A 22,460-nucleotide genomic window follows, 5' to 3' on the forward strand; every position below is an offset into this window, starting at 1 on the left:
ATGGGACTCTCAAGAGTCTCCTCCAGCACCATAATTCAAAAGCATCAATTCTTCGGCGATCAGCCTTCTTTATGGTCCAGCTCTCACTTCCATACATCACTACTGGGAAAACCATGGCTTTAACTATACGGACCTTTGTTGGCAAGGTGACGTCTCTACTTCTCAAGATGCTCTCTAGGCCTGTCATTGCCCTTCTCCCAAGAAGCAAGAGTATTTCTGTAATACTCTTGGCCAAATAGTTTATATTGGAATGAAAACATGCTGGAGCAACTGCTGTTAAAAGTTATTCATATCTTCATAGGAAAATATGTTAGAATTGACCATTTCCTTTTCCATTAGCCCTGCTGTTTGCACAGAAATGTCAAGTCTGGCCCAAGCTTTAACCATATGCAACAGTTGTCTTGAGTTATTTGAGTTAAGACCTAGGATTCCATTGTGCCATTTCACATTATTAGGAATGAAGCTGAGCAGGTTTGCTACACAGTGGCCAACTGCACAAACCAGAACCAGGAATAGAAAAGTAGCAGCTTGTGTAACTCAGCTTAAAAGAAAGAACATAAAATATATATTCAGGTTCTGGACATCATTGTGATTTAAGGGAGAAAAGAACAAGGTTATATAGATGACACTGAACTATTACCAGCACTATAAAATTTTCAAGGTCGGATCTATGTCAGCTTGAAAAGAAAAGAGGTATGGCTATGGATACACCATGTATCTGTCAACAGACAGATTACTGGCCATTAACAAATAAGTATTTTTATAACAAATATGTTCGTTTCAGTACTCAAATGTTTCAACTCCTACTATCCAACAGAAATGAACTGCTTGCTTATGTGCTTAAGTTTTTGTATTTCATTAACTGCTAGAAGCTCTTATCAGTTCACTGGAAAAAAATGGTGTCAAGTTGTTCAGTATGACAAAATTTCTAGCAAGAAACATTTAAAAAGCAAGGCTAGTGTGATATAAACATGTAACAACCCTTGAGAGAACAAATTCCTGGGCAGGAAAATCATTTCCTGCGATTTTGAGTTGGAAGGGACCCAGAGGATCATCTAGTCCAACCTCCTGCAACACAGGAAGTTTCCGTACACCAAATCAGACCATTGGCCCACCTCATTCAGTATTGTTGGCATAGACTGGTAGCAGCTTACCTTGGTTTCATGCAGGAGTCTTACCCAGCCCTACCTGAAGGCACCAGGGATTGAACCTGTGACCTTTTGTATGCAAAATGTGTGCTGTACCCTAAGCAACAGCCCTTCCTTTGCAGGCTCAGATTAATACTATGCCATAATGTTTTGTGCTATCTCAATCTCAAGTGCTCTATTTAAATATATATATATATATATATATATATATATATATATATATATGACACTAGAGTTAATTATAATAAACAGCAAAAGCATTTCACAAAGACTTATACCAACAGTAGTTTCACCCATGGCTGATTTTGTGTTGTGGCCATAAAGAAAAATTGGAAAGAATACTACAGGAGAGGTAAGAGAGAGTGTTTGTGTGCATGTGCACTCACTTAATTTTTTTTATTATTCAGAGGCCAACAGGCTGAAGTCTTGTCACTTGGTCAAGAAAGAAATAAACAGTCTTGACTGGCAGTTTCCTGCTGATTGAGAACACCAGAAAAAATCTGAAATGTTATCAAATTTCATCACAGTAATTTTCCAAATAAAGAGATCAAGGATCTGGAAAGATAGACCTTTGTTGGTTCTTCCAAATTTTAAAATCAAATTACTTGTATAACTCCAGCTACTTCTTTTTTGAATTTATTTTTTGTTATCAAAGACAATGTCCAGCAACAGTACCAAAGAATCTGTTCATGGCATTGTTTTACAAAAGTTCCTACCAGACAATTATTTTATTGTTGGATGTACTCTTTATTAATGATGAGATGAACTAATCAATGAAATTGCTAACAAAACTCCTATAAAGAAAGGTCTAGACTGAGTTTTGAATCTGTTGGTTGGAGCATATTCAGTGGTCATAACAACATCATCAGTTAAAGGCAAGTACAACTCTTACCCATCGACAGAACTAGGCATGGCTCTTCCAAAAGGTCACTGGATCTTTCAAAGAGAGGCACCATGTTTTAAATTCTGCACATACAAAATATGCTCATGTCACTCAAATTACACAATGCAGCAGTGTTAAAAGTCTTTTTATAGTCTATTAATGGCAAAGAACTGAGCCCAAGGCTCATATATGACTCATGGGAGGGACATGTCCTCAAAGAGACAAACAGTATAAAACAACAGGTTCCCTGTTGAATGTGTATCAGTGTGCATGAGTGCAAGTGCATGTAACAAAAGAAGTCCAAACCATGGCCCGTTGAATTGTTCCAAGCTGTATATCCAGTCCGAATGATTAAAGGCTTTCATTTTAACTGTATGTTAAAATGCAAATTCATATCCCACAAAAGCCAACAGTATGGTTGGTTGAAATAGCTTCAAAGTGAGTGTTACGGCGAGCTGTCCTGCTTGTCTTTATTTGTCAGCCTCTGGATATGTGGGGTACTTGACTGTCTCAATTTTCTCTTTTACTTTGTAGGAGGGGTATAAGCCTGTTTTTCCTAATTTTCTATTGACGCCTTTGGAGTAACCATCCCAGTGGTTTCCAGCAACACCAATTATATCTCCAGGTTCCATAGGAATTTCATCAGCAGTTCGGGGATGATGAGCATAAATGGCAATCTGGTTATGAGCATTTTGTCCCCCAAAATAATAGATATCATCTAAAGAGTGAAAAAAGGCTGATGCATCTGGATGCAATGTCTGCATGATTTCATAGGCAACTCGACAAACCTAGGGAAAGTAGTAACAAAAAGCATTAATTAGCAAACAGCATGACAGTACATCAGTTAAGTATTCCTTACAGAAGTGTATTTTGTCCAACTTTCTTTCTTCAATCATTCATAAAGCATATTACTTCAACATTAAGAAAATAGCAATAGAATGCAACAATGTTAATCCTTGTATAATGTTTTACAGAAGCCTTAAAACATTCAATTTAAAGTAATTTTAATTTGCTTGCATCTGGAGAATGAGACAAAGGCATTTTGGGTTGTATCCAATGTTAATCATACTCAGACCCAATGAAATTAGTAGACATGATTAATCTCAATGGGCCTATTCTGAGCATAACTTAACTGGATGCACCTACTTTGTTGGCTTGAACCTGGGACTTTTTGCATGCAAAGCATGAGCTCTACCACTGAGCAACTCACACCACAGCAGTTTATATTATAAGCCCCAAGCCTGACTTGCTGAACCTTAAAAAAGTTTCAATTAAATAAAAAAGTAACTCATCCTCTGTAAGAAACTTCAGAACCTACTAGAAGCCCAAAGGACATTTACTACATTGGGTCTTCACTGGATCAAATTCAAATTCTTAGTACTACTCTGTGGAACCTCCTTAAAATTGGCCCAAGGCATCTAGACAACCCTCTGACTATGATCTGGCTTGGCAGTGATATCCTTCAGCAACTCCAAAGCTGTCAGGCTTAAGTACAAGCCCTCTTAGAACTGGAGATAGGAATGTCTTGGCAACAGGCCCAAGGCTCTGGATAATTGGAGAATATTGGAATGACTTATAATCTCATGACCTTCAGAGCAATGTGAAACCCTCTTGGTTTTCAGAGTTGCCACTAAATCGATTAAATGGAATATGAATATCAAGTCCAAAGCAGAGTAGCAGAAGGAAAAAGGAAATGAAAAATGAATAGTATACAAGTGCCAGAGAACACGGAAAGAAAAATTGGGCCAATCACCAATTTTTTATTTCCTCTGTATGCTGTGGAAGGTGGTCAGGAGTGGTGATAAATGTTTTAATAAAAGAGGTAGATGGATAGTAGGTAAACAAAATAAATTCAAATCTAGAGTGATCAAACATGTATCCCTTTTAATAAACTTAAAGCACAGCCATTTATCAAAATCTCAGATTTACACATTCCCTCATCATCTATTCCTAACAAAAACAGTAATAACTTAATATTTTATAATACTTTAGAGCATATATGATTTATTAAACACTATTTCTGACTGCTTCACTCTGAAGCCGCAGTTCTGTGGCCACAACAATTACCAAATATGCTACCACTAAGGCTGAAGGCTAGTATCTCTTTTAGGTATAACAGGTGTCTCTTATAATCAAGAGAGGTTTGAGACTCTAAAATTAGAAGTGGGTAACTTTCCCCCCCTCAAAAACAAACAAACACTGCAGCCTTATCTATTACTTAAGCCATTTCTGCTCATTTTTATTTACAAGGCAGAAGCAAAACCATTATCTTTCCTGATATTATTAGGTCTCATTGAGATTAAGATGAATGGTATTTAAATTTCTTGTAGCTTTTTAAAACATCTATTTCATAAATTTAAAAAATCTTGTACACAGGAAAAGGACTTTTGAAAGCACACGGTTTACTTTCAGATATATTTAAAATGGAAGAACTTGTCCTCAAAGTCACAAAATATGGGCATGATCCACTTGTGAACACAAGGCCCACTGAAAAAAATAGGAATTGCACAAGAAAGCAGGCATGCTTTTCCGTACTTCAACAAATTTTAACATAGTCTGTGACCAATTCTGGACAGAATAAGCAACATATTCAGTGACAAGGGACACAGACCTGGATACATTAATATAGCTTAAATTCTGTATTATCCAAATCTGGATGGGAGTAGGGCTGTGCTCTCTCCCTCCTCCCTCCTAACAATAAGAAATGAAGATAAGCCCTCACACAAACCAGCAAACTCTTTCAGCTTCACCTGATCTTTCCACTTAGAGCTCAGCTAATTATGCAGAGCCTGCTAACAATCTAAGAGGGACCCCCATGCTTAAACAATCAAAGAGCCAAAGTAAACAAAGAATTGGGAAGCACTTCTTTCTTCCCTCACCAGTGAAAAAAGAGGGGGAAGAGTTTTTATTTTCTATTTTCTGGGGGTGTTTATGTTGTTGGTTCCCCCTAAATAGCTTTCCTCCACATTAAAAAGGAAGGGTGTTTTTTAATTTAAAGGAGACTATCTTTCTGCTTGCTTGCCCTCCCTTTGATAAAAATGAGAGTTTGGTGGGATGAGGGCTGGGGGGTGGGCTTCTGTGGGGGGGGAGAATGGAAGGAAGAAGATTTAGCTGGCTGCCTCATGCTGAAATGGAAGGTTGGGTACTATGTGAGAATGATGGGGAGGGTGTTTTTTGGTAAGCAGTGAAAGCAAATGTGTGTCTACTCACAAGCAAGCCCTACTGAATTCAATGAGGCTTACTCTCAGGAAAGCAGAAGAAAGTTTAGTTGAACTCAGTGGGGCTTATGCATGCACAGATTCCACTTAGACCTCTCAGTGGGAAAGCAGATGCAACTTGAATAAGAAATCACTTAAACTACTCTTAAATTAGTTGAAAATATATGGAAGCTTATTCAATATTTTTATTAAATGTACTACTTCCTTACATTTTAAGGCTCTCCACCACCGCAGGGAGCCTCGTCGAGGCCCTCGGCTGCTGCGGGGAAGCACAGTGCACCACCACCACGGGGAGGTGCGGCTGGACCTTCTGCTGCCGTGAGGAGGCATGACAAAGCCATCTGCTGCTACGGGGAAGCACGGCGCACCCTCTGCTGCTGCAGGGAGATGGGGAGGGACCCTCTGCCCCTGCGGGGAGGCCCAACAAAGCCCTCCGCCACCGCAGATAGAAATCATGATGTTGAAAACCAGATATCGCCCAGCCCAAGTTGGACGGCACTGTTATACTCTAGGAAGAATGGCTGACTCATTCATAATTTGATACTGACCTTCTACACCTCTAACCCAATCACAAAGTATCTGGGAATGAATTATTAGATAACAGTCTGAAACTCTAATGATTAGGAAAGGGCTGTAGCCACACTCCAAGTCTCCTTAGTCACATGTTATGCTGCTGCTAAAGTGATATGTGGAAAACAGCCTTAAGACTCACATATATGCAGATTTCTATGATGCTCAGCTATATTTTTTGCATGCAAGTACAGAATGGTATTGCTGGCTGACTTTCTCAACCGCTACAACTTTCATGATGATTCCAATTCTATGATTCTATAACATAAACATTAAAAAGCCTTGCCTCATTAGCAAATCTGGTCAATCATCAACTGAAAAAACAATACAATCGATACTAAAGTAAGCAACAAAACCAAAATTGGAATGGTTTAATTATTAACAAAATTCAGTTTTTGCCTAGCTATGAATAAAGGTAGGTGTTTCTTCACCAATACAGAGTCACTACAGTTCACAACAACCGGTGCCACCTCATATTTGATTATCTGTTCTCATACTAAGTTGCTATTTGAGTTGAAAAGCAAGTCAACACTAAGGTAGAAAGTAGAAGTATCAAGTGTAATCTTCATTTGTTTATTTCACTTCTGGAATCTCCTTGTTCATAGGGAAATTAATATATATTTATTTTTTTATCCTATTATACTATGAGGCACAGTACAGAGTGAGGTTCAAGATTTAAACTCATGTTCTAAACTGGTAAAATTGTTGCACATCACCAAATGCTGGTCTGATATCCCCATCTATCCCCACACCACTGGCATTTGAGAACCTCAGATTATGTGTGGAAAAACTTTGCAGCAATAAAGGCAACTGGAGATAGTTTTAAAAACCCCCACCTATTTCTACTTTCAAAATCTAATATTTTAATTTGAATTACATCCCAACTTCTGACCTCCAAGGTAGTACACAATAGAAGACAATGAAAAATATAAAAAGCTACAGCATTTAAGAGGATTTCTGAATACCATTAAGAATTGATCAGATACTTTTTTCTATTAATGGAAATGTTACAAAATATATAAATGAAAGATATGAATGGTAAAGTAACAGTACTTTATAGTTCCAAACCTGAAGAAATGAATACTGTAGCAAAGATTATTTATGTGCAACAGAATACTTTCTGGGTCCATAATTAAAAGGCCAACCATGAAATGTTCACAGTGAAAGAGGCATTTATTACATTTTTGCCTTGAATAAAGTTAAGAAATGGTTTGTCAAAATGTCAGTCTTTAAAAACAATTTAATGCTTTGTAGTGCATATTGTTCACTTCTTGATTATAAAAAGTACAACTCTTCAGCATATACTTGAACAGCATACCTGAAAAGGCTTGTAATCTTTTATAATCCTATAATCTCTTCCATCATGCTTAACCATCAAGGCAAATTCTCTGCAGAAAAGGGCAATTTAAAAACCATCAATGCAGGGAGCTAATCCACATTGTGCCAGGTACTGCAGGAGATGGGGAACACCGTAAAACTACTAAGGAAGTTTAAAATATATATTGCATTGCTGTCATGGGAATTAATCCTCTGATACTAAAATGGTGAAAAAGAATATTCTGTTGCATGGAAAAAATCAAATAGTCTGCAGTCCACCTGTCAGTTTGGAAGAGAGTAAAAACCTAACATGGGGCGGCGACAGGAAAGAGGCTGAAGGGAGGATACAGAATAGGCAACAGAGTGAGGAAGAATCTGAAAGAAAGTAAAAGGGAAACAAAGCTTAAGGAAAGAATATAAATCTACATAGATCTAATAAATAAATAAAAAGTGGCCCTGGAAACAAGGAACTAAGGAAATGGGAAAAGCTGGGGAATAAAACTCAAAAGCACTTAAGATAGCAAGGACCGCGATGAAAATATTTTTATTGGCAATAATGCACATGCTGACGGAGAAATCCTATATTAAAGAAATTCTCAATAATAATTTACAAATATTACTAATAGTGATAGGCCGTTATTATTTATCATTATTCTTCTCTTCTTTTTCTTCATTTTGTTCTTTAATGTTATTTCATCTCTTCCTCTCTCCACCCCCCCCCTTGTTATATAATAATAATAATAATAATAATAATATTTTATATGTGCAAATAAAAACATAATTAAAATACAAACCCTTAAATATTGCAGGGAGACTTTGTAAATTGTTTTAAAACCATCTATCACTGGTATTTAACGGCTCAAGAAAGGAATACAGCACTTGGTTTGATGTTCCCTCTTCAAGGTAGACTTCTTAGAAGAATACAGGAAAAGAACTGCTAGATTGATTCATTTAGGCTAGTTAGTGGTCTCCATTAGTGACATTAAGATGTCACTAGCAAGTTCTCAAACACTATGTGACTGAGAGAACCATCTCCTAATGTTTGTCCGCAGAGGCAATATACCTCTGAAGACAGATGATCCACAAATAATAATGATCCACAACAGTATCCTCTTCATGAATGTGATTAACCCTTTAAGGTTAATTAGCAGCCATCACCACATCTGGCAATGTAGTCTTCCAGTTAGTAACCAAGTTGTTTGAAAAAAGTATTCCCTTTTGTTTGTCTTAAACCAATAGAAAATCAATTGCAGTGAGAGATCCACTGAGTTCCAATGTTCTGACATAATACTTTTTTCTACCAACTGTTCACATTGTTTATCATTTACATTTCTTTTGATGTATCTCCCATATTGGTCTCTACAGCCACAGCAGGTGCTGCAACCTTCCAACAATTTGACTTCACCCCCCCCCCCCAAAGGCGCACTCCTCCATTGCCTCTCAAGACAGACAGATGCCAACAAATCTCTCTACCATTGCTCCCCATGGTCATCTTTTTCAAAGGGGCAGAGTTTTAACTTCCAATCACTTCTCTTAAACTTAGTATATTTTCATGAGCCATACCATGGATTGGATCCAGAGTAATTATGAAAACTAGTTCCACTAATGTGACACACTTACAGGAAGTTCAAGTTAAATAAGTTCAAGTTTTTAGCCATCATGTTCACCCCTAGATATTTCACCTTTTTAACCACATTTAACTCTGTCTCCTTCTGAAACCTTTCTTTTTCCATAGTTGTCAAGTTTTTTTCCAAAACCTTAGTTTTTTGTTTATTTAGTTTAAATCCCGTCACCCGACCAAACTCTTGAATCAGTTCTAAAACTCTTTTCGTACTAGATTCTGGCTCCTGCAATGTCAAAACCAGGTCATCTGCAAAGGCCTTTTGTAGTTGCCTTTTTTAAATAGTAGATTTGCACTGATTTTTTGCATGTTATGAAAGAGAACAATTTTTTAGAGGAATTATTAATGCTTGTATATTTCAAGTATTTCATAGTACTACTATTGGTTATAGGAAACCACTGAGTACTATAGCCATTCAGGTTTATATTGTGCTACTGGAGTATTGATATACAGAACTTTATAATGTGCACCACCTTACCTGTGAAGAAAATGTGCAGACAAGGAAGTCTGCCTGAGACAAAAAGTGTATATCCAGAATAACACCCCGTAGAGAGTTTTCTGTGTACCGATTATGGAGACCAGCTGACCACGAAATGGAGTTGTCACTAATAAACTCATAATTTGGATACCTGAGGGGGAAATGCATCACAAATATCAGCATTCAGTTTTGGAGGTTGCACCCAAAGTAGTACATCCCATCAGTGCAAGGATTTTTGCTTGTGCAATAGAACTTCTGCCTCCCCTCAAGTACCTCCTAAATCTGTTCTAGGGGTGGGGGCGGGGCGGAAGGGAGCCTTGCCGCACAAGTGGAAATTCTTGCACTGACAGGACTCGTTAATTGGATACCACAGTGAAATTAAACAGATTTTTTCACCTCTTAGTAGTTTGCTATGCCTTCATAGCTTGTAGCCCTAATGAGAAATTAAATTTTGCAGAATTTTTATCCACTTCTTGTAAACAGAAACCCATGACTCATATGTGTCATAATCCACCTGCAAATTCAAGACCAAATTGGAAGTTTTCAGTTGTATCTCATAAGAATTACTATTAGTGGAGACTTGTTCTACCAACACCTGTTTAGGAAACATGTATATAAAGCTCAGAAGTTATAGCTATTTGCAAATAATTTCAAACACAGGTATTCATATAGACATTAAAAGTAAATATGCTGTTTGTTTAAATAGCCACACTTCATGTAAAATCACTTATGTACAAAGATGGTCTTACTTGGATTTTGCCTCTTGCAATAATGAAGGATCATCTGTAGCCAAATAGACTCGTTTTTTGTCAATATGCATTCTGCGGGAGAGAAGTTGAAAACGTTCTTCAACATGTACCATATATTCTTCAATGGGATGAAATGCTGCTTCAGTTCCCACTTTGTCTGTTCTTCGGACATGAATTCTGCAATGAAAAGCAAACACACATTTCTCTTAATCAGGATTTGTTTGTTTTTTGTTCGTTTGTCCTTTACTTTCATTAGAACGGACTGCAAAATAAATTGGCATTAGAATATGTATTATTTTCAGAATAAATTTGTCAAAAACCACAGAGCAAGGGCTTGGATTAGTTACATGGCTGAAGGTGGGTGGAGAGAAGTAAAGATTACTATTCAGTCCTTGAAAACCAAATAGATGGTTGGAGGCCAAATGCCAATATATTTTACACATGTCACAGTAGAATCACAGCATTATGATTTTGCAAATACCTTCAAGGTACTAATGCGCCACACGGTCAGCATGGCCTCCTTTTACACACATATCCAGTAGGTTTAAATATAGTCACCAGCTCACAGAATTTAACCTTGTATGAAAAGACATTGCATGTATCATAAATGTGTATTTGTCAAGAGGGTTCTTAAGGCATTTTTATCATTTCTCTGCAGTTTCATCCATACTAAAACATGCCTGCTGAACTAAAACACTGCAGTAAAATTAATTTTCTCCAGGGTTTCTGGAAAGGAAGCTGTCTTTTGTTGGGGTAGTACTATAGTTACTTACTGCTGCTAATTTGATTGCGATTCTGTGGTTTCAATTATGGCTTTAATTGTGCCCTGTCTTGTTTTAACTAACTCAGACATGTCCAAAGTCTGTTTCGGGGGCCTAATCCAGCCCACCGGTTGGTTTAATCTGGCTGCTGTGGCAAAATCCTAAAAAACCCTCAACAACTCCAACCCTAAAAAAAAGCTCAACAAACTTTGGCCAGCCCCCACAGCCCTTTACTTCATCAAATCTGGCCCTCTTTGAAAAAAGTTTGGACACCACTGAACTAGCTGGTGCTGTCATCCACCTCAAGATTGAAGGGTGGGATATAAAAACAAACAAGAAGAACTGTTTACTGAAAAGTCCCCTATTAAACTTCAATTTTCTTTAACATCTTGTTCATTTCCCCACAAAACTGATGACTGACTGATAGGAATAGATTCAAACTAGAAGTGTCTTATTTTTAGTATGTTATTTTCAAATATATAACCAATATTATGCAAGTGGCTGAGTTCTGAAACCCAAGGAGCTATTGCAGATAGATAACAATATTAGTATGTAAAAAGGTGGAACAAAAACTACACTAATTTTTATAGTAAAAACTGAGAACAATTCTATACATTGAACTCTTGGTGCACTGTATTCAAGTATTATTAAGACCATTAGTGCCAAATTAGATATGACAGGGACAGGAAAATGCTTATTCAGAACCTTTTCTGTGGCTGCACCTAGATTATGAAACACTTTATCCCTTGAGGTTCAAGTAGCACCCTCTTTTGCCATTTTCTGCGGGTCAGTGAAAACTTTCTCTACCAACAGGCTTTGCTGCATCACTTTAGATAAGGATCTGCATTGAGGACTTCATCTTTAATACGTCATGTCTTCTTTGTTATTTACTTTATTGATTTCTATTGTGATTTTAATCTAATTACTGTGATTTTAATTTAGTCTTCAACTGGGTGTAAGCATAAGTCACAGAAATCTTATAAAAGTATTAAGTATGCCTTCTCTTTTCATATCTAAACCAAGCAAGGGTGGGCAGGAGCCTACATTTCTACAACAAAATATGTAACTGCCATTACAATGATGCCAGGTGACCCATTTTTTGCAAAGTAGAAACCTGGAAGATCAGCTGATTGTTGGCACTTCCAAAGCACTATTTATGGGGCTTTGCAGATGAAAAGCCTTTCAGCTCAACCACAGCTTTACCTGCCCTGCACAAAATGTCAGAGGTAGGGTAGATGGCCATGGCTTGGCAAAAACAGTCAAATCAGGAGGACTGGTGGGCCTAATTAGGCCTGCAGGCCAGAAGTTCTCCATCACTGTTATAAATGGTGAGGAGGGGAAAGTTCTCTCTCTTCGGAAGTTCTTTAAAAGGATTAGACAAACTCATGAAGGACAGGGCTATCAATGGGCAAACAGAGCACCCACATTCAGAGGCAATTTACCTCAGAGTACTAGGTTCTGATAACCAACACAGGAAGGCTGCTGCCTTCATGCCTTAAAACAATAAAGTAGCAAAATAGGTTTAGGACAACATCCTTTACTCTCAATGCATTTTGAGTTCTGACTTTCCAAGAAGTGTTTCACAGCCTTCTGTGTGAAAAAGAATGCTAAAGAAGGTGAAATGTTCTTGTTTACTCAGAAGTCCTACTAATTTCAATATAGGAGTAAGCATGAATAGGGTAAGGTTACCACACGTCCCCGTTTCCCGGGAACAGTCCCTGGATTTACAAATCAGTCTCCATACAAAATCCATTGAAGTTGAAAAGTGTCCCCGGATTCATTGAAAAAAAATCTGGTAACCTTAGACTAGGGATATGGCTAAGATTGTAGTCGTAGCGCATAATAAAATACCTTACCCAATAACTGGATGTTTAAAGCCAAGTTTCCTTGTAGCTTCTTCTATTTCCTTTTCTAACCAAGGCTGTGGACGGATCAGGTATTTGACAAACTGTGAGACCCACCACACTGCAGGATCCCCATGGACACGAATCAGCCTGTCAGCCAAGTCTTCTGGGACAGCCAATGGCAAATATGGAGGTCGCGGGTGTAGACTGTCAACTATGGGTAGCTCTATTACTTGAACCTCTTTATCATTTGCCTCACCTATAAAAGATACAGTATGAGTTAATACTTGAAAAACAGATACATAGCTTTCCATACAACTAAATGGGAGATCATTTATACCTAACATACAATGTTTTCTTGTTTGATAAATCACCAGATTAAGAATCAAAGAAATAAAGTATGTAAGAATATATACGCACAAAAATAAGGTGACAGAAAAGCACCACCGATATTATTTTGCAGAAAAAAATCAGACTCATCCCTGGTAGAAGTTCATTGGAGTTTAGACAACTTTCATAAACCTGGCAGAGGTGCCAAAGAAAGAGCAGGTTCCATAATTCAATTTACAGTATCTGAACAAGTCTGAGGTTTATGACTGTTGGGATGCGTCCTGGGAGACGGGGGCAATTGGCAGGCCCCCAGCTGGCTCCAGCCCACCGGCCGGCAGCCGGGCGAACTCCGGTTCTCCAAACAGCATCAAAACTGCAACTCATGCCTCAGAAACCTTTAATTAATTTTATAATGAATGATTTTAGAGTGTTGTTTATGCTGTACTTTTGTACTGTTTTATTGTTATTAGCCGCCCTGAGCCCGGCTTCGGCTGGGGAGGGCGGGATATAAATAAAAAAAATTATATTATTATTATTATTATTATTATTATTATTATTATTATTATTATTATTATTAGAGACTGAGCACGCAAGCCAGCAGAGATAAGAACTCTTTGCAACGGAAGGGCGAACAGAGTTCTTATCTCTGCTGGCTTGCGTACTCAGTCCCTAAAGGTTTCTGAGGCTTGAGTCGCATGTTGGTATGGGCATACTAAAATGAAGATGACAAAACAGAAGATTTCCAAGTGACTTGCCTGGCCGCACTATGAAATATTACTGAAGAAAGGCTGGATCACAAAATTTAGAACTTATTGTTGCCCTCAGAGTTCCCAGCTGAAAGCCACCCACTCCCAAGCACCCATTCTAATTAATATCTTGCATGTGGCACCTGCAATATTTCAGAGTTCTGGCAAACGATTCAGCGGCAACATCAGATATATTTGAAAACACAATAAATATTCTAGATTGGTTGCAAACTAAATGACCATTTAACCAGTTCGTCTGTGCCCATTGTTCAAGGACTTATGTAAAATGTTGTATATATCTGGCAATGGTGGTTAGCAGATTCATTTAGAGCTTGCTGATCAACATGATAATATCTAATGGGAGCTGGGAGACAGACAAACCCCACAAGTCTAAAACTTAGAACTTTTAATAGATAGCATTATATATGGTGCATGAGGAAAGGCATGTTTAGCCTAGATAAGAGGAGACTGAGAGGAGATATGATAGCCATCTTTAAATATCTAAAGGGTGTCACATGGAAATGGCACAAGCTTGCTTTCTCCTCCTCTGGAGGGTAGGACCAAAACCAATGGCTTCAAGTTACAAGAAAGGAGATTCCAACTAAACAACTGGAGGGAAAATTCTCATGGTAAGAGCTGTTCAACAGCAGAACAAACTCCCTCCATCATTGGACTGTCCTTCATTGGAGGTTTTTAAGCAGAGGCTGGAAGACCAACTGTCATGGAAGCTTTAGTTGGGATTTCTGCACTACAAGAACTAGATGACCCTTTGGATCTTTTCTAACTCTACAATTTTATAATTCTATTATGTGTCAAAGCTTTCTCCCCCTAAAACATACCGCCAGCATGTTTTATTCTCTGCAAGAGTTACTTTGGGTCCACAAAAGAGAAGCAAGTGAGAGGTAAGTGGAGACAAAGCACAGGCAGGGGAAGGTTTGGCATTTCTCCAGCTTACCCTGTTTTGAACCCCGCCCCACACACTTTATAGACATTTTGATGGTGGATCCAATTCCGACACATGTATAGTTGGTAGTTTGTAGACACAATTTAAAACTGAATATTGCACCTAGATGGTGAAAACAATTGGAAAAGATCCAATGATAATTTCTGCAAAATTAGAAGTCTGTCTTCACTAGCTGCTGCTGTAATATCAACAAAATATTGATTAAAGAAAAATATAATCAATTTAGTTGAAAAGCATGTGAAAGCACCTCTATTAGAGATTTGTGAAGAAAGGACCTAATTTATACGTGAGACAGAACGATGCAGTGTGTGTGTGTGTGTGTGTGTGTGTGTGTGTGTGTAGACACACACACAAAATTAAATTTAATGAAGAATAATTAGATTTGGAATTCTCACATGAAAAGAAGAATGGAAATAATTACATGAGAGAAGTGATGCTAATAGTAGTGTGCAAGAAGAAATTGTAAAGAATGAACTGAACATTCCCTAACAACAAAATTCAGTGCATTAACACTCCATTTGATTGATTATACACTGTGTGTGTGTGTGTGTGTGTGTGTGTGTGTGTGTGTGTGTGTGTAAAACTCTAATTCTAAAAGATCAGTTATTTCAGTAGATGGTTATTTAACTCTGGTCTCAACAACTGATTTCCCAGGAAGGTTCTCTTAAAGTAAAATAAAACTGGTAATTCAAAAATCAAAATGTTGCCACTCTCTGAATGTAAGATAAATTTGCTTATTCTGCAAAAAAGCAACAACCCATGGATTAAGGCTATATCTATACAGTTAAGGTTTCCTCTCAAGCCTTCTTTTGATGTAATCAAAACAAAAACCTTCCAAATTTTGCATACAGTGGGATAACTGCTACACACTGCAATCCTCCAAAGAGTTTCTGAATCACTGTAAAGTCAGAGCACTCCTCCGTCTTCATCTGTCTCTTTGGACTTTGGTCTCAAGTACAGAAATAATTGGCTTCAGAGGTCCTTAAGTGCTATTTAGCGACTTAACGTCGAGGCAGCCAAACATATTGATTCAATTTCTCACAGTATGAGAACTTCATGGGTGTGCAAGCGTCTTGAGGACAAAAACACAAGACATACCAGCAGCAGAGGACGCCTGACAGTAGGCAGAGCTGGGGACATCATGCCATATTTTCAGCAACAGTATAAAGCTAAGTTTGGTGTACAAGCAGAGATGTATGAACATGCCTCAATCCATTCCAACGTTCATTCACACTTTGATCTGGTATTTTCCATTCCATGGCAATTGGTTTATTTTGCACAAGTCTTTCTTCTGTTTTGTCATCCTCTGGTGTAGAAATATACATATTTTTTTTTCATATGTATCATAGCACACAGGAAACACGCAACTCTCGGCAGTCAAAATATATTTACAAATCAATTACTTTCCCTGTGTGTTATCTTTCAAAGTTAGTGACTTTCCAGAGGGGGTAGCCCTCCTTTGTAACAAAATCAGTTATTCTTGTGGCTAAGGTGCCACAAGAATAGTGGATTTTGCTACAAAGGAGGCAAAGTTAATGAACTGGCTAATGACACATCACAAAGCCACCTATGGCTGCAATTCTATCCAAGTATATTGAGAAGGAAGTACCATTCAGTTCAACGGGGCTTACTCCCAGGTAAGTGGAGTTAAGAGTTGCAGTCTCTCTTATACATACAAGTTCTATTTATTGCAACATCTTATTTCATAAATTTGTATTTTATACAGAAAATAGTCATATACAGTGGTACCTTGGTTTTCAAACGCCTTGGTACTAAAACAACTTGGAACCCAAACACTGCAAACCTGGAAATAGGTTTTCCGGTTTGCAAACTTTTTTCAGAAGCCGAACATGCTCCATTTTTGCGTGTTACACTTCCAATTTGAGTGTCACACTTCCATTTTGAGTGTTACGCTGAGGTCTGTCTGTTTTTGCTATTTATTTTGCATTTTTATTTTTGCGGCTTTTGTTTTTGTGACTGTGTGGAACCCAGTTCAGCTAATGGTGGATTGATTGTGTGACTGCAGTACATTGTCTACTGCTTTCATTTTATGGATAAATGGTCTTGTTAAATAGTAAAATTCATATTAAATTGCTGTTTTGGGGGTTATTTTTTAAAGTCAGGAATGGATCAATCCATTTTGCATCACTTTCTATGGGAAAGTGTGCCTTGGTTTTGGAATGCTTTGGTTTTGGAACAGACTTCCGTAACGGATTAAGTTTGAGAACCAAGGTACCACTGTATGGGTATGCAGAAGCATAATGCTCAAGCTAATTCCTGTTTGGCAGCTTTAAATCCTTTTTAGTGCCAATGTATTCTTGCCATGTGAAAAAGAACAACAATGAATTATGTGTTCCATTGGTTTAGATGCTATTAAATGAAAAAATAAAATAAAACAAATGTTTAAAGGGCAGGTGGGTGTTCAAAATGAGCAGTCAAATCTTGGTGGTTCCACTCACTTTGACAAAGAGGCTTGGACTTTTAACTGAGGACCACAGATAAAGTCTACAGGTAACAAAAAGGTAACTTCTTTTCATATGAAAACAATAATGAACAATGCATTCCACTGGTTTTAAAAATTCATTGTAGGAAGCAGATTAAAGCTCCAATTCTAACCCCAAAGAAACAAGTCCAACTAAGTTCTGATTAGACATGGTTAGGATTTCAGCCTTAGTGCATATAGCTGGTGTCTAGCAACAAACAATTTACACAATTAAATACTTCAGAAATAAGAAAAACAACGAGGCACCCATTGGGACAGTGGCAATTATGCATCAGTGAACATCTAAATATACATGGCAAATCAATATGCATACACATAATGTGTGCATATATTTTTTTAAAAATATTTTTGTTGTAGACAACTACAGTTAAAAGCTCGCCTAAGAAGAATCCATACCATGATGGGGATCAACTGGGGGACGGGGGGGGGGGGGCGGACAGAAGGAAATCCATTTGAAAGGCTGTTTTCAACTGATCTGTCCAACATCCTTATGGATGCTGAAGGCCTGAACTACTTCACTGTTACTCTATATGGAGATTAAGTACAATATACTTAACTAGGAGCTCCAAAGAGCTGCATGTGAAACTTCTGATACCTAGCACCAAAATAATAACTGACTACTACACAAAGGAAACACATAAATTACCACATCTTAAAAAATGCCAATATAAAAGTACTCATTTGAAAGGGTGATTTACTGCCTGACAACTATTCCTAAGATTTCTTCACTTAGCAGACACTGTAAATGATTATCTGAAAAATGGCATACTCCCAGAATCATTTATTCTTGGGCATATAATGAAAAATGAAAAAAAAACACTGGCCTTTCAGAAATAACACATATTCATTATACCACATTAACATGAGAAGGAAAATTAAATCTTAAACAGAAGATGCTAGAAATAATTTATCATACTTTGTAAATATCAAAATAATTGATTTAATACAGAGATGGACTGGTCTAATGAGACACATTCCCAATTGGATGTTCTGAAAGAAACAATTTAACTTTAGTATATTTCTCACCATGCCTACTGTTGGAAATAATTAAGATAGAAACTGAAAACTCAAAAAGAATTTGTAAATAATTGCTCCACAACATGAAGCAGTGTGGAATGGAAGAGAAAGAATTATGGGTTAAAACAGCTACAACTTTATTGGTCACAACTTACAAAGTTTGACATGGCATAGGGCAAGGATCACTGACAGCCAAGCTGCTTACTGACAAAATCACCAATTCACTTGCTGGGGAAAACATAAATGGGTGGAAGGCGAGTCCAGGTCTCCAATAGGGCATATGCCATCACTAAGAACATGGATGTGGTAGGCATGCTAGTCCCTCTGAGACGGCTCTTGAACTGGCACCCAATATCCCATAAGGTAGTACCTTAATAATAAAATAATTATAATTATAATAAACATGGAGTATAATGCTTGCAAAATTATAGGACAACATAACCAAACAACCTAGAAAGACACTGCTATTGGACAGACAAAAATTCTACAGTACCAAGCTGTGTGAATGCAGAGTGAAATTCCTTCCCAGCCCTATCAACTCCAAGACAAGATGAGAGAAAACATGGAAACAACACTGCTAAGGCATGGGCTAGACCTCAATCTACAGCCCAGAAGCAGACCAAAGGGGTAAAATTCATTAATTCTGAAATACATTAGATGTACTTGCTTGCTCTAAAAATAAAATACATAAAACCCTAGCTCCAGTGCAACACCTTGTCAGTGTAAAATGGCTTGGGGAGACAGTGTTATTGAAAAAAAGAAGGGCAGCTGAGTGGCATGTATGAACTTACTGACCTTATTCAAACAACTGCAAAATGGTTCTAGGTATATGGGTATGGGGTGATGGGGGAGAATAGAGATGTACTGCTTGGCACAAGTGATGCCATGGAGAATGGCAGATAGATAGCTGAAGCAGCCACACACACATTTTTAGAACCAGTGTTCATCTTTCTCCAGGGAGGACAAATCTAGTTTTCCTAAATGCAGACTTAACCAGAAGCTACAGTGGGATAGCAAAGGTGTATGCACATACACTATGGACAACAAGGAATCCACAATGTTCTCCCACTTCGAAAAGTGTTAAATGTGAAATTCCTCACATAGCTGAAGCCCCACATAGTCCTGACAAAACATGCATGCAATTGCATTCAGGTAAACAAAATTAAAAAAATTAGGATGATTTTAAGAAATCAGGAAATTGAAGGTTACTCCTTCTAGGGTTCAGATAATCAGGTTGGGAGTACATGCTTCTGCAGTGAGTATTTTTATTTTTTTTAAAGTTACATGCATCCTGAACAGTAGCTGAAAAATACAATCTAGTCAATTATCCATTCAATTAATATCCATTAATTGTCATGGAACAAGTTTTAGTTTTTCCATGGAACAATTAGACCACTATTATTGAGCACTAATGGAAAAGTGTTTCATTCCTCTTCAAACTTAATTGTAATCAAGGGACGCGGGTGGCGCTGTGGGTAAAAGCCTCAGCGCCTAGGGCTTGCCGATCGCATGGTCGGCGGTTCGAATCCCCGCGGCGGGGTGCGCTCCCGTTGCTCGGTCCCAGCGCCTGCCAACCTAGCAGTTCGAAAGCACCCCCGGGTGCAAGTAGATAAATAGGGACCGCTTACTGGCGGGAAGGTAAACGGCGTTTCCGTGTGCTGCGCTGGCTCGCCAGATGCAGCTTTGTCACGCTGGCCACGTGACCCGGAAGTGTCTCCGGACAGCGCTGGCCCCTGGCCTCTTGAGTGAGATGGGCGCACAACCCTAGAGTCTGTCAAGACTGGCCCGTACGGGCAGGGGTACCTTTAATGGAAAAGTGTTTCATTCCTCTTCAAACTTAATTGTAATTATCACATCTTACTATTGCAGTAAGTTCTCTTTGGAATATTTTAACAAAAACATTAATACACTTCCTACTGCTAGGAGTATGAAGCTTAAATCGTCTTTCTTAATGCTATTCAGTCATGGTGTAAACTTTTTCTCATGAATTTTTAGTATTTACAAGCCTATTGGAGATTTAATCAAATCGTAACTGCATGCTTACAGGCTCACAGCACAATCCTATATATGTTGACTCAGAAGCAAGCTTCATAATGGTTACTGGGGCTTGCTCCCAGGAAATCTGTGTATAGGATTATGATTTAAAGTGTTCCAATGCTGATTTTCTGATTGATCTTTAAAATAATGGCAGCATTGCAAGTGTGTGCTGCTGTCTATCTGCACAAGATCTTTATACATATCATACCTGATTTATACTTTATGTAAGACAGCGAGAACTCTTCTACTGCTTCCTCCTGCCACACTGACATAGGAAGAACAGGAATTGCAGACACAACCTTCATGCTAAGAATTATCATTGCAGAGGACAGAACTTCTGTCAAATTATGAGACGCTTCCCTTTTGTTAACCTTTTCAGTTGGAGACGCCCCACCAGCAGCTTTACACTATTAACACTAACACTGAATGCTTGTTCTTTAAAGAACAGATGAAAAGGATAAACTAATGTAAATGATTTAACACGATCACAAATAGCTTCAGAGGTGCGGAAGAAAAAGCTTTTGCCTTTTATTCCATGTACACAATAATTAAGACCATAAGAAGGTCCCTGCTGGATCAGACTAAAGATCCATTTAGTCCAGCATGCTGCTCTCACTGTGTTCTATGGGAAGACCAGAAGCAGGGCCCCTGATTCCTATCACGATGATTCACATAATGAAAAGCTGGGGGGTGGGGTGGAATCTTTCCTACACAACACATTTTTCAAAGTCTTTGATGGCAATACTGGTGAGAAAATAAATGAAAAAATCCTACACAGAAAGTTTGAATAAAGTCTTTTAGGGTTTTTATTTTCTCACTTATATGTAAGCTTTATTCTGCCATCATTTCTGATGAGCAAACTGTAGTTCATAAGCATCATAGGAACTGGTCAAGTAAAATAATTTAAATGCCTCTTAAGATGAAGTTAACTTCACTTGTGTGAAGGAAAGTTTTACCTCAGTAACCTCAGAACTCAGCTTACACACCTAGAGCTTAAAGCAAACAGGTACACAGTGGTCATATGGTAGACTCTATGTACTGGGACATTCGAAAGGCACTCACCAAATGCTCCTAGCGGTAATGCTATATGCTAAATGCTATCATTTACAGTCCACTTACCATTAAAATAATCTCAGTTTTGTTGCTATAATCCAATTCTCAAAATACAGTACATTACTATTTGAATTGGAAGGAATGGTATATTCTCTAGACTGTTCTTGAAAACACCAGCACACAAAAGCAAAAAAATGCTCTACTAAGACTTATAACATATTATTTCTACTGGAATATAATATAATTGTTTTTGAAATGCACTAAATTCTTTGCTTCATTATTCCTGCCTAGCAGACTGTTCTAAACATTTATTGTTTTTTTCAGCAAAAATGCATTTACTCCAAGCATTCATCCATAATATTCAATTCTTATATTACTGACCCTATCCTTTCAAAGGAATGGCTTTGACTTAATGTTGCAGATTAGGAATGGATTCTCAACATATCCTTAAATATTGGTTCAGAGCACCACTATTGTAGAACAGAAATATCTAAATTCTATCCTCCTGTGGCTTCGCCTGAAGATAGGCAATAGTTTCTCAAAAAGTCAAAGGTGATGTGGTATAATGCAAGCATTATTTCTGGTGGCATGCACATTCATACCACAATAGTCTGTAGTAAAGCCATTTTTCAGGTTTTTAGATGCTTCAAAAAATTACAAACCTGCTGCAAGAAGCAACAGTTGGGGCAAAATAAAAGAGCATATATACTACATGAAAGGAAGTGCCCATGAAGTGCCCTTCAATCTTCAAAACACTATTTTGTCTGCTTCCAGTATTGGAAATCAGGTTATGTCACATCACAGATAGCTGTTAGGCAATCTGATTGTTTATAAGTATTGTTATGGGAGGTACCCAAGACAGCTAACAGTAGTGATGTTTTGTACCTATGTTGCGATGTATTACTTAATTTTAGGATGAGAGATAAAGGGGAAAAATATTCCAAGTCATCAGTCACTGCTGTACATGCACTCTCCTCTGATTTACAAGGACAACTGCCCCAATGAGCAAAACCAAAAGTTGACTTCAATCTACAAAGAGAGCATAGGAGCTCCAAAACCAACACTGCAAGTCTCCCCTTCTCCATTGCTATTAGAATGTCAAAAGAAAATAATCCAAAGTGTACCATTGTATCAACACACATAAGGGGAAGATCCATGGGCAATTTTGACAAATGATTCAATCACCTGATGCCATTCATATAATGTCAGGTGCTTCAAAGT

General features: G+C 37.9%; 1 protein-coding gene across 1 annotated transcript in view; it reads right to left on the reverse strand.

The window, feature by feature from the left end:
* Positions 1 to 1,506: 1,506 nt before the first annotated feature.
* FUT8 (fucosyltransferase 8) overlaps positions 1,507 to 22,460 on the reverse strand; it is an 85,661-nt gene continuing 64,707 nt past the window's right edge. Inside the window, exons 7-10 of the mRNA XM_028725976.2 lie at positions 12,602 to 12,848; positions 9,985 to 10,161; positions 9,236 to 9,386; positions 1,507 to 2,819 (exon numbers count right to left, since the gene is read on the reverse strand). Of these exons, the coding sequence (XP_028581809.2) occupies positions 2,502 to 2,819; positions 9,236 to 9,386; positions 9,985 to 10,161; positions 12,602 to 12,848 (893 nt within the window). The 3' untranslated portion in view covers positions 1,507 to 2,501. The remainder of the gene's footprint in view (positions 2,820 to 9,235; positions 9,387 to 9,984; positions 10,162 to 12,601; positions 12,849 to 22,460) is intronic.

The sequence above is a fragment of the Podarcis muralis genome, chromosome 1 (assembly GCF_964188315.1).
Source record: "Podarcis muralis chromosome 1, rPodMur119.hap1.1, whole genome shotgun sequence".
Lineage (NCBI taxonomy): Eukaryota > Metazoa > Chordata > Lepidosauria > Squamata > Lacertidae > Podarcis > Podarcis muralis.